This window comes from Tinamus guttatus, unplaced genomic scaffold (assembly GCF_059628265.1).
Source record: "Tinamus guttatus ecotype Peru unplaced genomic scaffold, ASM5962826v1 Tinamus_guttatus_pri_ptg000208l, whole genome shotgun sequence".
NCBI classification, from domain to species: Eukaryota; Metazoa; Chordata; class Aves; order Tinamiformes; family Tinamidae; genus Tinamus; species Tinamus guttatus.
In genome coordinates, this window is record NW_028288742.1 from 2,622,646 (window position 1) to 2,637,529 (window position 14,884).

The following is a 14,884-nucleotide window of genomic DNA, read 5'->3' on the forward strand; positions in this document are numbered from 1 at the left end:
GGAGAAGAAGAAAGCGGGCAATGGGTAGAAAGGGGGAGAAAAGCTGGAAGAAAAGGGAAAGGCAGCAGCAGTTGGCAAGCAAGAGCTCCCAAGCACCTTCAAGCAGAAACACAGGGATTGCCTTGGGGCTGGCTGCCAGCATTTGGCTGGTGTCCTAGCAAAAGGAAGTGCCGGTTTGCTGGCCTGGAAGCACCTCAGGGCACGCAGGAGCAGAAGCCCAGACACTTCATAGAGTGTGAGACCTGAAGCACAACCACTTCACAGAGTGTGAGACCTGAAGCACAACCAGAGGAAGTGCCAAGAGAAGCGCGGGCTTGAGCTGCCTTCAGCCAACGCATTCACTCCCGGCGACTGGGAATGTCCCGCGGCGTGACGGTGAGCGCTTTCGAGAGACCAGGAACGGGGATCACCCCCGCGGCGTGGTGACGGAGCCGTACATTGCAATTGCTCTCTTTTGCTAAGTGCATGCTCCGGATTTAGCATCACGATCACAGACCCTGGTCCTTACGGGGGACTTCAACGCCCCCGATGTCTGCTGGGATGACCACCCAGCTAGGAAGAGACAGTCCAGGAGGTTCCTGCTGCACACGGCACATAACTTCTTCATGCACGTGGGAGATAGCCAACGAGGAGAGGGGCCACTGCCAGACCTGATACTAACAGAGAGAGATGGTCTAGTTGGAAGTGTGAAGGTGGAGGGCAGTCTTGGCTGCAAGGGACCATGAGATGTTGGAATTCACGACCCTGCGAGGAGGAAGCTGGGCAAGAAGTAGCATTGCAACGCTGGACTTCCAGAGAGATCACTTGGACCTCTTCAGGGAGCTCCTTGGAGGAATCCCCTGGGCCGGGGTCCTAGAAGGAAAGGGGATCCAGGAGAGTTGGCTGATGCTCAAGCAGCACTTTCTCCAGGCTCAGGGTCAGTGCATTCCTACAAGGAGGAAGTCAAGCAAGGCAGGCAGGAGACCTGTATGGGTGGGCAAGGAACTTGGTGACGGAGGATCCAGAGAAGGCAGAGTTACTTAATGCCTTCTTTGCTTCAGTCTTTAATGCTAAGGCTAGTCCCCATGAAGTACAGAGGCCAGACACAAGAGAGAAGAGCGGGAGAGATGAAGACGACCCGCTGGTCGAGGAGGACTGCGTTAGAGATTAGTTGGGCAACCTGGACACGCATAAATCTATGGGCGTGGATGGGATGCACCCAAGAGTGCTGAGGGATCTGGCAGACGTTCTTGCTCAGCTGCTCTCCATCATCGTTGAGTATTGCATGCAGTCCTGGGCTCCCCAGTACAAGAGGGACGTGGAACTTTTAGAGAGGGTCCAGTGCAGAGCAATGAAGATGATTAAGGGACTGGAGCATCTACCATATGAGGAAAGACTAAGCCAGCTGGGCCTGGGAAAGAGAAGTTGGAGAGGGGATCTCATCGATGCGTACAAATACCTGAAGGGAGAATGTAAAGAGGATGGGGCCAAATTCTTCTCAGTGGTGGCCAGTGAGAGGACAAGGGCTAATGGGTATAAATTAAACCACAGAAAGTTTGTCTACATACGAGGAAGAACATGGTTACTGTGGGGGTGACAGAGAGAAGAGGCTGCCCAGAGAGGTGGTGGAGTCTCCTGCTTTGAAGCTCTTCAAAACCTGCCTGGATGCCGCCCTGTGCAACGTGTCCCTGCTTGAGCAGGGCGGTTGGACTAGATGATCTCTAGAGCTCCCTTCCAGCCTCAACCATTCTGGGATTGTATGATCATTTCATCTATATAAGTTTAGGAGAACATACTGTTCTTCCAGTTAGAATTAAACTCAGCTCTTTATTATGGAAGAGGTATATACACATTCTTATAAAAATGAACACAAATGAACAATACATTTCAGGAAATTAGTAATTCCAACGTATGTGTTAAACAATACAGAATCCTTGTGCTCTCTTCATTAGGAGATCTGCCTGGGGATAATTCCAAGGCTCACTCCACAGAGATTTTCTCTTTCATGCCTCTGACTTCCCATCCGCAGTAGCAGTAAGCAAGGATGAACCGAACTTCCTAAGAGCAAGCCTAGGAGAAACTGGAAGTCATTTATTTCCTCTAGCCAGAATGAATATAAAGGATCTGTCACAAGAAAAAGCCAAAATACCTGCTCTACTGAAAGCTACTGTGACAAAACTGTAAACATTTCTAAGCTGAGAAAGTTTCTAACCTCATTTGCTTACAGAATGGGAGATTAGGGCAAGGGAGGAGGTTTTCATTTCAAGTGCTGGGGGGAAAGCACCGTCTAGGATGACATTATTAAAACCACAGAAACTGATCACACATCATCCAAAGGCAAAAATCCTACATGAGAATATTATGCATGCATTACAGTTTGCAGCTGAGTTATTATACACTGATAACCATTCATTAACTTCAGAGCGCGAGAGACACCTGGCAGGCTATTTCATGCCTCGAAGAGTTTACCGCAAGAGGGAGAGAGGGAAATGTACATTGCAGGTGATTTTGTGTCTGGAAAATAAAATGAATAATTAAAAATTTTGTTACCTTCCGGCTGTTAAGTGGATCGACATTGAGATGTCCCAACACATGCAGATTTTAAAACTGATGCCAAATCCTTGTGTGTTATTGAGCAGAAAATCAAGCATAATCTTTCAATTAAAAACAGTTACTAGTGGAATATTTTTTAGTACAAATTAATTTTATAATTAAAATCTATATGAACACATGGAGATGAGAAACACATACATGCTTCACAAGCAGCTGTAGCTACAAGGGTCATAAAATAATGTGTACAGACAGTTGCAGCTTTTAAAGCTCTGTAGGGGGAGATTAAAACAATGTGAAAATTAAAAATTAATAAGCCTACACTTCAGTTGCTCTAAACAGACAAATTCCCAAAGTTAAAATTCCCATGGTGATCTCAAAGTAAGGACACAGAATTTGGCTCCATAATTATTTCCGAAGCACTTGGGAGTCCTGTAAGTTATTTCATCTGGTCCAAACTAAGAATCATACAGGGAGAAATGCTGGAGGAAAAACAAGAAGTGACTGGAATTTCTCAACAGTATCCCCTCCACCGAAGCAGAAAGCCAAATATCACTACATGCAGCACATAGGAAACTCTGACACTGCTATAAGCTACCTTTTCAAACGCAAAACACGTCCTCTAATTCCATTCCTGAGGTTTGGGACCAAACTGATCAGCTAAAAAGTCTACTTTGAAATGGGTTATTCAAAAACTTGGCAAATCCTGTAACTCAGCACTGATCATTATAACTATTGTTGCACAGAGCACATGGGTAAGTGCAACCACCCTGATGCTACTGTACAACCAGTCCCAGACTCTCCAGATAAATGCCAAGTTTCTGTGCTTCCAACGCACAAAAGGAATCCTCTTGGACAACTACAAAGGCCCAGCTTTCCCATGCTCAGCCCCACAGCAGATCTCTCTGCATCAGGTTGTGTAAGCTCTTAGAGAACTTTCCCAGTAAGAAATCCGGCTCATTTAAAATGCTTTTATCCACCCCTTATGGTGCCTCTTAACTTCAGTAAACTCATGTATTGAACAGAAAATATGAAACTCTTTACATCTCTAATTTCCACTTCCCCCTCATTCTTTTCAGATGCTCCCATGAGCCACGGAGGGCCGTGGCCTTGTCACGCTGGCAGCGCTGCAGGGAGAGCAAGGTGCACTGGTATCATCTTGCAAAATCTCTGCAGAGATTTTTACACATCCGTGCAAAACGAGAAAGAATGTTTCATAACCCTTCAGTAAGCATAGCATGCATATGCTGCTGCTTCAGCTTCCATCTGCTGAAGTCCCTCTGAGTTGGTAAGTGATTAGTCTCACAGTATCATCTGTGGCAGACCAACTTTTTTTTTTTTTTAAATGACAGATTTTTTCCCTTATGACCAGCTTTTTTGGAAATACTTTTCCAAAAATTACCAAATAGCCCTTCTGCTCAAGCAGCTTGGGAGGTTACAGCTGCTGAACCCATCTCAGGTAAGCAATTTTTCAGGCTGACATTTTCTTTACCCTGCTGTAATTCAGATTGCACTGAGCCCTTTTATATTCTTCTAGGATATCAGCTGAGCATCTTCTCTACACATGCCCTTTTTTCTTGGCCTAAGAACAGGTAGTTTTCACAGTTCTAGGAGCCGGGAGGCACAATTAATGTTCTAACACCGAAATATTCCAACCTGGGAAATCGTACAAGCCATAAAATTTCAGAAAGCAAGGCTTTTAGTTCTGGAAGAAACAGGACATGTTTCAGCAATTTTAAAAAGCTTTTATTAATTATAAATTGTATGTTAATTCTAAATACATATAAAACTGTTGGTCTTGGACTCTCTCATATTCATGCTATTAAACAAACTGACTGCAGAAATGCCTTCTGCTGCCTATAATCACTGTTCAAGATGTTCAAGTGGGCTACAGACCCTCTAGGCAATATAAAAACATTTATTAAAATCTTCTCTAATTTATATGTTATCAGCAACTTCCAAGTATATGGGTCAATGCAGTAAATTTCATACATCTCAGATTGATAAGCCATGGAAGAACCTTATTCAAATTCAGAGGAAGACAGTGACAGAACAAGGACTTTTAATCGTCCAGCTATGTATCCAAACTCCAAGAGTTCCTCAAGGAGGCACTAAAATTTACCTACCAGCTGAGAATATCAATACAAGTAGGATATAAACCATAAAGGAGGTGAGCGCAGCCCTTCTTCCCTTTGCCTAGCCCCCTTTGCTAGGTTCTGTTCTCAACGTCTGGACCAACAGCATACAGATGCTCTGCAAAGGCTTCACTTGTCATTTTCTTGCTTTCAGAAAAGACTCCAACTGATCCTTACAAGTGAGAATTCTTACAACAGCCTCTTTGGATAAAGAAAAATAAATCAAGTATAGCAATATATAATATTGCAAAGAGAATTTCTATAAAGTTGGCAAACAGGAACAAAAGGGTAAGTGCTTTCTATAACACAGGATCAAACACTATAAAACTTAAATTCCAGTAATTTTGCAATCAGTAAGAATGGAATATTTCTTTCAGCAAACACACACACCACCACATAGGGCCATTAAGGGACTGCAAAATCAACACATGAGCAATGCACTGACTGCATGACTAATGAAATGTTAGACATTTATTAGCAAGAAGTGGCAAAGGTAACTTCTGGGCTGCAAAGCAAGAACCTTTATAACTATCTTGAGTTGAGCCTATTGAGCCTGATACACATTGCTCTCTCTGGTGCTAATTAGCACAACTCATCTATAGCCTCAAACAAGGAAAGTGTCATTCTTAAATTGGGAGACTACTACAGAAAAGCCCCATAATTCTTTAGTAGATTTTATTTTAGATGAAATACACATTATTGCTATATCTGTTTTATAGTCAATGTCATATGTATCTTAAGGAGATTATTGCTCAGCTTGTTTTCTGTCCCCTCCTCTTCTCCCCTGGGCAAAAATTTCAGATATATCTATCATCACATTGTTGAGTTTCATACAGCATTTAAAAACAAACAAGAAAAAGCTTCCATAGTTGTTCCATCTGTTGCACATCAATCTCAACTAAATGAGACAGTTTCAGTATAACAAGTGGATTAAGATTTTAAGTAACAGAGCAGCCAGTCCCATTTGCTAAAACAACATAAACACTCAGAAAGTGAATTTCTGTGCCACTTCATTTTATAAAAATGTTTTAGTTCATTTCTGCTTTTTCAGAAATCTGGACTTAAATACCTTCAACAGCTGAAGGACTTGGAGTCATTGCACCCCAGAAAGCAACACAAGCTCTATAAAACAGACTGCCATCAGAACTCACACGATGTTTAAAACATCTGGATCTAGAGCGCTTTTTTTTTTTTTTTTTTTTAATCTTAACTTCTCTAAAAGGAAATTCAAGTGCCATGCACTGAATTCATTCCGCTCACACACACTGTGTAACAGGCACTCAAGAACATGTGGAAGAAAATAATGAGGAAGGACAAACTGCAACAGAAAAAGGGTGGCAACATTTTTCAGCTACATTTTCATGTGCAGCCAGTGTCCCTCCACATACCACTTATCCCAGGAGCTCCACATGCTATAGACACTGAATAGCAGGCAGGCCACAGAAAGCAGAGGAAGGGGACTCGCACACTGCTTTATCAGGGATAGGGCAGCCACATTTTAAGAGAGCTGAACCACCACTTCAGACAGAAGTGCAGCAGAGCCACAAATGCACCACAAATGTCTGGCTCTGGCTCGCTGGAGCTACAGTGCAAGTGTTTTACACAGGTCAAGGACCCAGGGAGAAACAGGCTAAGTAACAGTTCTCACTGGGGAAGTAGTATGCACCTTCCCCATATTCCTCTGTCCACCCACTTCAAGCTAAGGTACCAGCAGTAGGGACACACTACTGCATAAAACATTAAATATAATTACCTTAAGCTTTGTGGGAACTGAACTCTGAAGTCTTTCCAGAGCTAGTCAATGAATTTCTTAATATTTACCCAAATGAGAAAGTCTTTTGCTTCAGGTTTTGAGAAAAAGTCACTCACAAAACTCCTCTGTATAATACATTGCCTCCTTCCAATATTCCTTTCTAGAAGTTTGCCTCCAAAGGTAAACTAGCTCTCCATCATAACATTAGGAAATACTGTACTTCATAAGCATATTCTCATTACTACTGCTATAAAATGTAAATTAGGAGTCTCTCCAAAACAGTAGGATGGTTTGAACTTGTGTTCAAGTGACCTGCTTTCAAATGTTGCTTCACAAACAAGTAAGAACATTTTTTGGGCCTTCAGTAAGCATGTAATACACTGAGCAAAGACTTAGCACAGGCAATATATACACTGTTTTTTATTATTTTTTTTTATTTCACTCTCAGCACTTCCCATGAGACAGATATCTTTCTTCTTCCAGGACCATGCTTAACCAAAAGTTTCGTTCAAATTTCCTTCCCCTGTTTTACCATGATCCTTCCTTACCATGATCCTTCCCACTGGCAAGAGCATCCCTGGCACAGAAATTGTCTTTTCAGATCACAAGCACACCTTCTTGACAGTTGAATGAGACAGACATTCATTTGATTTTTTAAAATTGATTTAGCTGATAGAAAAGGTAGGGAAAAACCCACTTCTTTCTCAGTGATAACCTTTTGTCCCTTTTCTGCATTCCTAGTTTGCATCCACTCCTAATCCTGCCCTCTCAGGAGGTTATCAGAGCACTCTTCTGCTTCTTCCTTCCAATGCTGATGACCAGCCTATGTGTGCAGCACACCAACCTGCACGCAGGCTCGGGCGAGCCGGCTCCCAGGGAAGCACCACATTGCATTTCCTATCTGCTGACTGCAGGATCAGCTGCTCTAACACATAAGGGTCAAGAAGATATAGTTAACTTCAAAAATACATGTCCTTTAACTCCATTTAAGCTCAACAATCAAGCTAATAAGAGAATGGATTCTGAGCTGAGGGTGCAATAAATGCAATAAACAGGAAGGCTAAATATTTTATAAACAGATGATTATAGCTTGAGTTAGCATAGAAATTATGCTCTGATGTTCAACTATTTTTTCCACTTGGCTTTCTCCGCAGTCATCAGGACACCATTGGGCAAAATAAAAAAGAAAAAATTACTTTGGGTCTCTAGAAACTCCTGTCCAGCTGCAAAGAGACACAGGGAGAATTCTGATTACAAAAGCTAAACACAGCCCCTTAAATCAGTAAAATCTGTGACAAAACTAAAATAAAGTCAACGAAACGAGAAAACTCAGGACTCGCCTAAGTAATAAATACATTAGAAAACCAAAACCCTGATGTGATATAACAGATAAGCAGCAAAGCTTGCAACAGGGAAGCAGAGGGAGCACACAGTAAGGACAGCAAAGACTTGGGGACAGCAAAGACTTGGGGGACCATTAAAAATAATCTCTCCATTCAGCAGCTTCCGGCTAACACACCCAGTATGCTGTCACACAGACCCATAAGCTTTATTTTTTTTTTTTTCCCCGCTATTAAATCTCCTTTTCACAGAATCACAGAAGAGATGAGGTTGGACTCAAGGGACCATCTGGTTCAGCTGTCCTGCTCCAAGCAGAGTCAACCGCTGCAGGTTACTCAGGACTGTGTCCGATGGGGTTTGGGGTATCTCCAGAAACAATACTTTTGCTTCCCTCTTCTCAAAACCAAATGTGTGTGTACTGCTTATTCTTCTGTTTTCTTTTGCATGGACTTTGGTCTCTCTTGAGCTATCAGAGTAATAGAAAAGCAGTATTATTGCATACATAGCAAAAAAAAGAAAAAAATGCAGATTATGAAAACCAAAACCAATAGAAGCGCCCCTCTGATAAACATGCACCAGCTTAAGTAAAAAGCTGGAAGCCAGTTACAGGAACTTTTGTTTCTATTTATTTTAAAAGAAGGAATAGAATTACCGGTTAGTTTCGACGGGAGATGCCGTTTTCTGACTACCACGTTATCTTTCTCCTGCAGCATCCATATACTTTCCCAACTTGCCTGCCATTCCTGGTTTTCAAGTCTTCCATTAGGTCCCTTTTTAAAATTTTATTATTTCAACTTCCATGCAGCCCCCAGTCTAAGTTCATTCAACAAGCCATTAGGGGGAGGGGAAAAAAAAAAAAAAAAACACAGAAGGAGAATACCAAGACATCCTGCGGCTGTATGTAGACATCAGCAGCATGATGTCTACTCTGGAGGCCCCACGTAGCAGCATTTTCCCACTTTTGCCTGCAATGCTGCCCTCTTCTTTAAACTCCCCTCAGGACAGAGATCAAGAGGATGCAGGACTTGACTTTTATGAATGAGTCAGTAACATCAGAACACAAATAGGTGGACAGACACGACAAAACCTCTGAAGTCCTCACCTATACTATTTTCAATAGTTCCAAATCACTGTAGTAGCTGCTTATGATCAAGAGTGCAGGTGCTTCAAGAGAGAACAGCAGCACCCAACGCACTATACGGCCCACGTGGCCTCTGAGCACGGTTACGATGCAGGTTATCTCTAACATCACATTCCAGTGCCATTTATAATTCTTAAATAATTCAAATTTTAAAAAATGCTCTAATGTAGTGTAAAACTTCCAGTTTCTTGTGCAAAATGAAAAACAAACAAACAATAAAAACAAAAAACTCTCTCAGAAGATAGCTGAAGCTAATTTTGTCACTACATATTAGCAAGAAATTATCCATTTTTAATCACTTACATTTTTCTTCATAGTACTAATCTTATACTTGTGCAACTGTAATCTACTCTAAGAAATTTAATACTAAATATAATCTAGTTCGGTATTATTTTGGTTGCTTTATTATTTGCCATGTGCAGGTAAAACTTCCCATGCAGCATACTGGTTTTTAAAAAGAACAGTAATGTTACGGGCTTCGCTATGCAGACAGAAAAATACAACATTGGGTACAGATTTCAGATACATAATAAAGCCTAAATTCAGATTTACCAGTAGACTGCAACTTAAATTGTCATTCACAGCTTGACAAGACAACAATTTTGCAATAATACTTTTCAGATTAGAGACTGGGATCAGAACAGCAATTGTCAATGCAGAATCATAACAGGGTAAGATCTTTTAAAGCATGCCCAAAATTAAATTTTCTCTTTTCATAAATGACAGACATGGTAAATAACCAGTTCACCCAGGGAGAATTTATTTTCAAGAAGGCCAGTCCCTCTCCCATTCCTACGGTTACCCTGCTAACAGGAGCAGCCTCGGGGCTGCAAGGCAGGGCAGGAAGGGAGAAGGACGTGGGTCAGGATGCTATGCCCATCTGACCAAAGCAGGTCCAGAGAACCCAAAAGGAAAAGAGTGGTTTACAGCAGCAGCACCATTCCCAAAGCCAACCTACCGCGTGACATTGCTAACAGGGGCAGGGAAAACTCCGTGGTCCCCCATGAGGCTGCTGCAAGGGAGCCAACAAATTCCATCAGAGGGCAGCCCTGAGAACCTACTTCGAATCCTATCCTAAACACTGTATCACGCTCCCCCTCCACCGCCTGTAACCTGCCTCTCGGCAGAAGGAAGTGGAGCCTGCAAACCTTATTTCTGGTAGGGGCTTTATCCCTCTTGACCAGGCTCTTTACAGCCTTTTCTGGAGGAGACCCTGCAGGACAGCAAGGCTGGCAGCCCATTCTGCTCACTCCAGTGGGATGTTTCTCTGGCTGCCTGTGACAGCACCATGGAAGCCACCTCAGATACTGCTCCAGGTGGCATTAGGACAGAAACAAGCTTTGGCATTTTTCTCTTTTGAAGGTTACTCCATCCTCCACTATCTCTATGATATGAACTAATATGAACTATGAACTAATATGAACTTTTTTTTTTTTTTTTTTTTAGTATTAGTTGCTCATCTAGAGACGAGAGCACTTCTCTTCCTGGTGTTGTGTGATTTTGCAGATCTTCGGAAACATTCTGACAATATTCCGCAGTGAGTCTGAACAGTGATGATTTACATAGCTCATATTTCACACAATTTTGTTTTGCATCCTTTGCGATTACTACATATAACAAGAGAGGCATCGTCAAGAGAAGACAGCACTGCAGTTCTACTCTAAATTATGGGTTAGAAACACTAAAAAAAAAGATATATATATACATATATCCCAGGATTATCCTACTTGGAAGCACAAAAACATAACTAATCCTAATAGTCATGCTGCTTCCACAGTAAAATTATCACCAATCAAGCATAATTTGTTTATATTCCTCTACTTCGTATGAGGTTATGCACCTTTAAAGCTACTGGAAAACTGCTTGCAGTTGTATCATTGAAACAACATAAAAACATATCATACATTCCCTGTGTTAAATGTGTTATTGCCAGCAAACTCAAACAAGACAGGGTATCAAGACAGTCAGGTTAGTAACTTCTAACTCATTCTGTGATGAGTCAGAGTTTTGTTGTTGTTTTAAGTAGTCAAAAAATCCCATCTGTTATTCCAGTCTACTAAAAACCCTGGAAATACAGCAGTCTACATAAGAAAGCTTTTTATATAAACAAAATTAACCAATTTTGAGACACTTTATTGTTTAACATGTACAAAAAAAAAATAAAAAAAACTACAGTACTCATGATTTCTCATAATGATTAAGAAGTTGTGAGACGAAGAATATATCATCAAACACTAGCTCCCAACACTGCGGTAGCCGGTGGAACAGAACACAAATGTAGCAGCAACACCTTGAACGAGGCGGGAGAACGTTCTCCGGAACTGCAAGACTGCCCTGTTCTGAAGCTATAGCTGTGCTAAACAGCGCTAGGAGGATTCTTCAGGGGCAGGTTTGGAGGTGGCGGATTCCATCCCATCACATTCCTGGTGGCTCTATGGGTGCCGGGTGTCTCCCACGCACGGAAAGCGGGTCCCACAGCTCCCCTCTCCCGATGGGGCGACGCAGACGCACACAGAGCCCCTGCCCAAGGACAGGCTCCCGCTGGCACTTAGGGACAGGTCGTAACTCTGCTAAGCAGATAGATGATAGCTCCTCCATGGAGGAATCCCCATGGATACAGAGCTGGAGAAACAAGCTCCTCTCCTGCCAGACTAAACACAGCAAGGACCCTCATCTTGCTACCCAGCATTTAATACTTTGTTAATTGCCCAACTATTCACCCAAATTCTTGATTAAATTTCTCAGATAGCAGTAGTTTCTGCTGCCATAGTTAGCACACAGTCCTACACCAGACACATTCCTCTTTCTGGAAATGTTGACAGAAGCCGCGTGCACACAGGAACACTCTCATTCAACCTTTCTTGCTGTCTACATGGCCTGTGATCATAACCATAGATGAAATGTCTAGTCTTTCACAGTCTACATATAATGTATGTACGACATTATTTGTACATATTTAAGTTTTTCTTCCTTTAGAGGCATAAATAGTATATAATTTGAAAATTGGTTAATACTACTTCTCTCTATTACTTTCTCCAGGACCTGAGAAATAACTGGCTATATCCAGATTTTAACTGACCTCTTTTCTGATCAACTATGTAAAAGCAAATTCAGTAAGGTTTTTTTATTATTTAATTTATTGTTACTATTATAACAACTGAAGAAAGCAGTTATAAACCTTTTCCCCCTACACTTAAGGTTTGGGGTAGAACGTTGAGAACACCAGTGTTTTCTGATGCAACAGCTAAAACTTCATGCAACATTTGTATAAGAATTTTAAATATGAAAATAACTCTCAGATATTCTTGCTTGCACAGTACTTTACTATTTTAAGGAAAACGCAAAAATTTCAATCACCACATCCACTTGACTAAGCTAACTGCAAATCTGGCTTCTAACCCTGTCAAGGCAGTAGAAACCATGATAAAAAATATGATCATTAATCACCTGGATGAATAAAACCTCTGGGGAAAGAACACACATGGCTCCCGTGAAAGAAAGCTGGTCTGTCTGTTCTACAGGAGCTCCATGAGGGCATCAGTACCAGATGGTAAAAGGCACCCAGTGGCCATAACATATTTGTGCAAAGGCTAAAAAGTCAAATTACTGGGCACAGGCAGGAAAGTCTTTTTACAAACAGGTTTAAGGATATAAAAAATAATAATAAAAATGTTTTAAGAGTTACTTTCCAAAATAAAGGTGATACAATCCTCCAAGACAAGTGGGAATTTCTTTTTCTCAACATCTTTATCAACATCCTGCAGAAGGAGGGCAAAGGGAAAAAAAAAAAGAAAAGAAAAGAAAAAGCAGCGAGATTCCGTACTTTACAGATGAAATTAAGCTTTCCTTACATAACTCAGTCCCCTGTTATGTAAATCTACATTAGAGCAGAACTGATACTGAATCCACCTTAAGAGGCACTAAATCATGCAGAAAGGTCATGTAGAGAATCTTCGGTTAAGGGAAGAGGGGGATATTTTTAATGTTGCTTTCCCAATAAGATTTTTGGAGATCTTGCCCCTCCCCAGATCCTGGCATAACTCCAAAAAAGCACAAAGAGCAGGTTTGAAGTACTATAGATAAGTCTTTAAAAAAAAGGGTAAGACGATGCAACACAATCCTGTGTCTTCTCTTGGGACATGGAAACACAAACTGCCAACACTGTTGTTCTTAATCAAAAAGTACAGTTCTGATCAAAACTTTAGTATATAATACATTTCAGAACAGTCACTTTCAATTGCTAATGGGATATTGTTCAAAACAAACTATCTGCTACCACAATACATCAGTTATTGAATTTTGGTCCAGCCATCTATAAGAGGCGGAAGGGAGAAGAAAAAAAAAAAAAAAAAGTGCACATCAGGAACACATTACTCAGAAAATAGAAATATCTCCAAAGTGAGAAGAAATCACAAAAGGAGAGGCAGTTACTAGATTCCACCACCTAGTCTATGCACCCTAGTAACAAGGAGCAAGAGTTTTAATAACAGCCCAATAAAATGAGGAAGGGAGGTCAGAATTTCTATAAGTAAATGTACTATACATACATAGAAGCACTTTAAATTCACAGTAATTCATTTTAGATATCACTGCGTAGAAGGCTACGGCACTAGCGGAGCCTCTCTGTATCACAGCAGCAGCTTTCCCACCCTGCTTTGGCACCTCAGACCCATGCTGGAAGGACACAACCAAGGTTAAGCCAGGAGCAAAGCAAGTTCCTGGCCCCAAATTCACTCTACATCAGGTTGCCTCTCAGCCTGCAACCCAGGAACAAAAACTCTGCACATGGTCACCAGCCTTCTTGCTCATCCAATACACCTCACAGCCAAAGGCCGCAGGCAATTTTTAGCAGTGGACATTAGGAGGCAGGATTCGGTGTTCAATTACACTCCTGTACAAAGCCTTGAAAATGAATATCTAATAACATTGCTAAAACGTCAAAACAACTTCAAGAAGGAGACCAGCTTTGGCTTTTGTGTTTTCATTTGTGTTCCGGTGCTGCCACCTGCCGCCGCTTCAGCAGGTGCTGCTTTCTTAACTCACATAGGTTAAAACACAGACATGAATGTCAACATCCAGCAAGTTTTCTCGGCAATTTAATAAAAATTTCTTGAATAAAAAGCCACTGCTTTTAATGCGGTATGTAGGGAAAGAGGCCAATCTAGCCATACTTCTTTTTGGAATGAAAGCTAGGTTGCTGGGAAAATACATATAATTTTCTTAAATTATCTTATTATTATTATTAATGGACACTGTTATTATGCAAAACTCTCGAATGCATAGCTTTTTCAGGATGTTGCGGGTGGTAAAACTACTACTTCTCCCAACCAACTCGGTTACATTTTCATACTGAAACACACGTTAAGGGTCGCTCTCCTCCCGTCACTCACGCTGCCCTCTAACCAACCGGAGGTGAAAAGCAAGATGAAAACACCACCCCAAAGCACCCCCACGTCACGAGCCAGGCTTCAAAGCTGTAAAATCAGGGTACAAAAGGGGGATGCGGGGATTCATCCGCCCGCCCCGCTCCCCGCACAGCCCGGGCCAGGAGCGGCCGCGCGCGAGAAGCTCCGCCCTCGCCGCCACGCAGCGCCGGCCGTTACGGCCGTTAGCCCCAGCAGCCCGCCGCCTGGCCCGTCTCCGCGCACACACGCGGAGCCCAGCTGAAGCTGCGGGGGGAAATCGGTGCCGCCGGGAAAAGTCACGGGAACGGAAAGCGAGGACTCGGCGCCCCCTCCCCTCGGCCCGTCGGTACCTGCGCAAGCAGCGCTCGCAAACGCCGCCCAGCTGCTCCTTGGTGACCACGTAGGCGAAGGGCTCGGCCCGGTAGAGCAGCTCTCCGGGCCGCAGGCGCCGGAGGCAGCGGAGGCCGCTGCCCTTGCCCGGGCTCGGGAACTTCTGCAGCGCCGCCGGCTCCATGGCTGCTCCCTCCTGCGCTCCGCGCCGCCGCTTCCCGCCCGCCGCCACGTGACGCGCTGCCGCCAT

At 42.6% G+C, this 14,884-nt stretch overlaps 1 protein-coding gene across 1 annotated transcript in view; it reads right to left on the reverse strand.

Moving 5' to 3' along the window:
• The window catches only part of LOC148594746 (histone-lysine N-methyltransferase SMYD3-like), a 69,669-nt gene extending 54,785 nt beyond the window's left edge, over positions 1 to 14,884 (reverse strand). The window contains exon 1 of the mRNA XM_088524279.1: positions 14,655 to 14,884. Within this exon, the coding sequence (XP_088380405.1) occupies positions 14,655 to 14,884 (230 nt within the window). The remainder of the gene's footprint in view (positions 1 to 14,654) is intronic.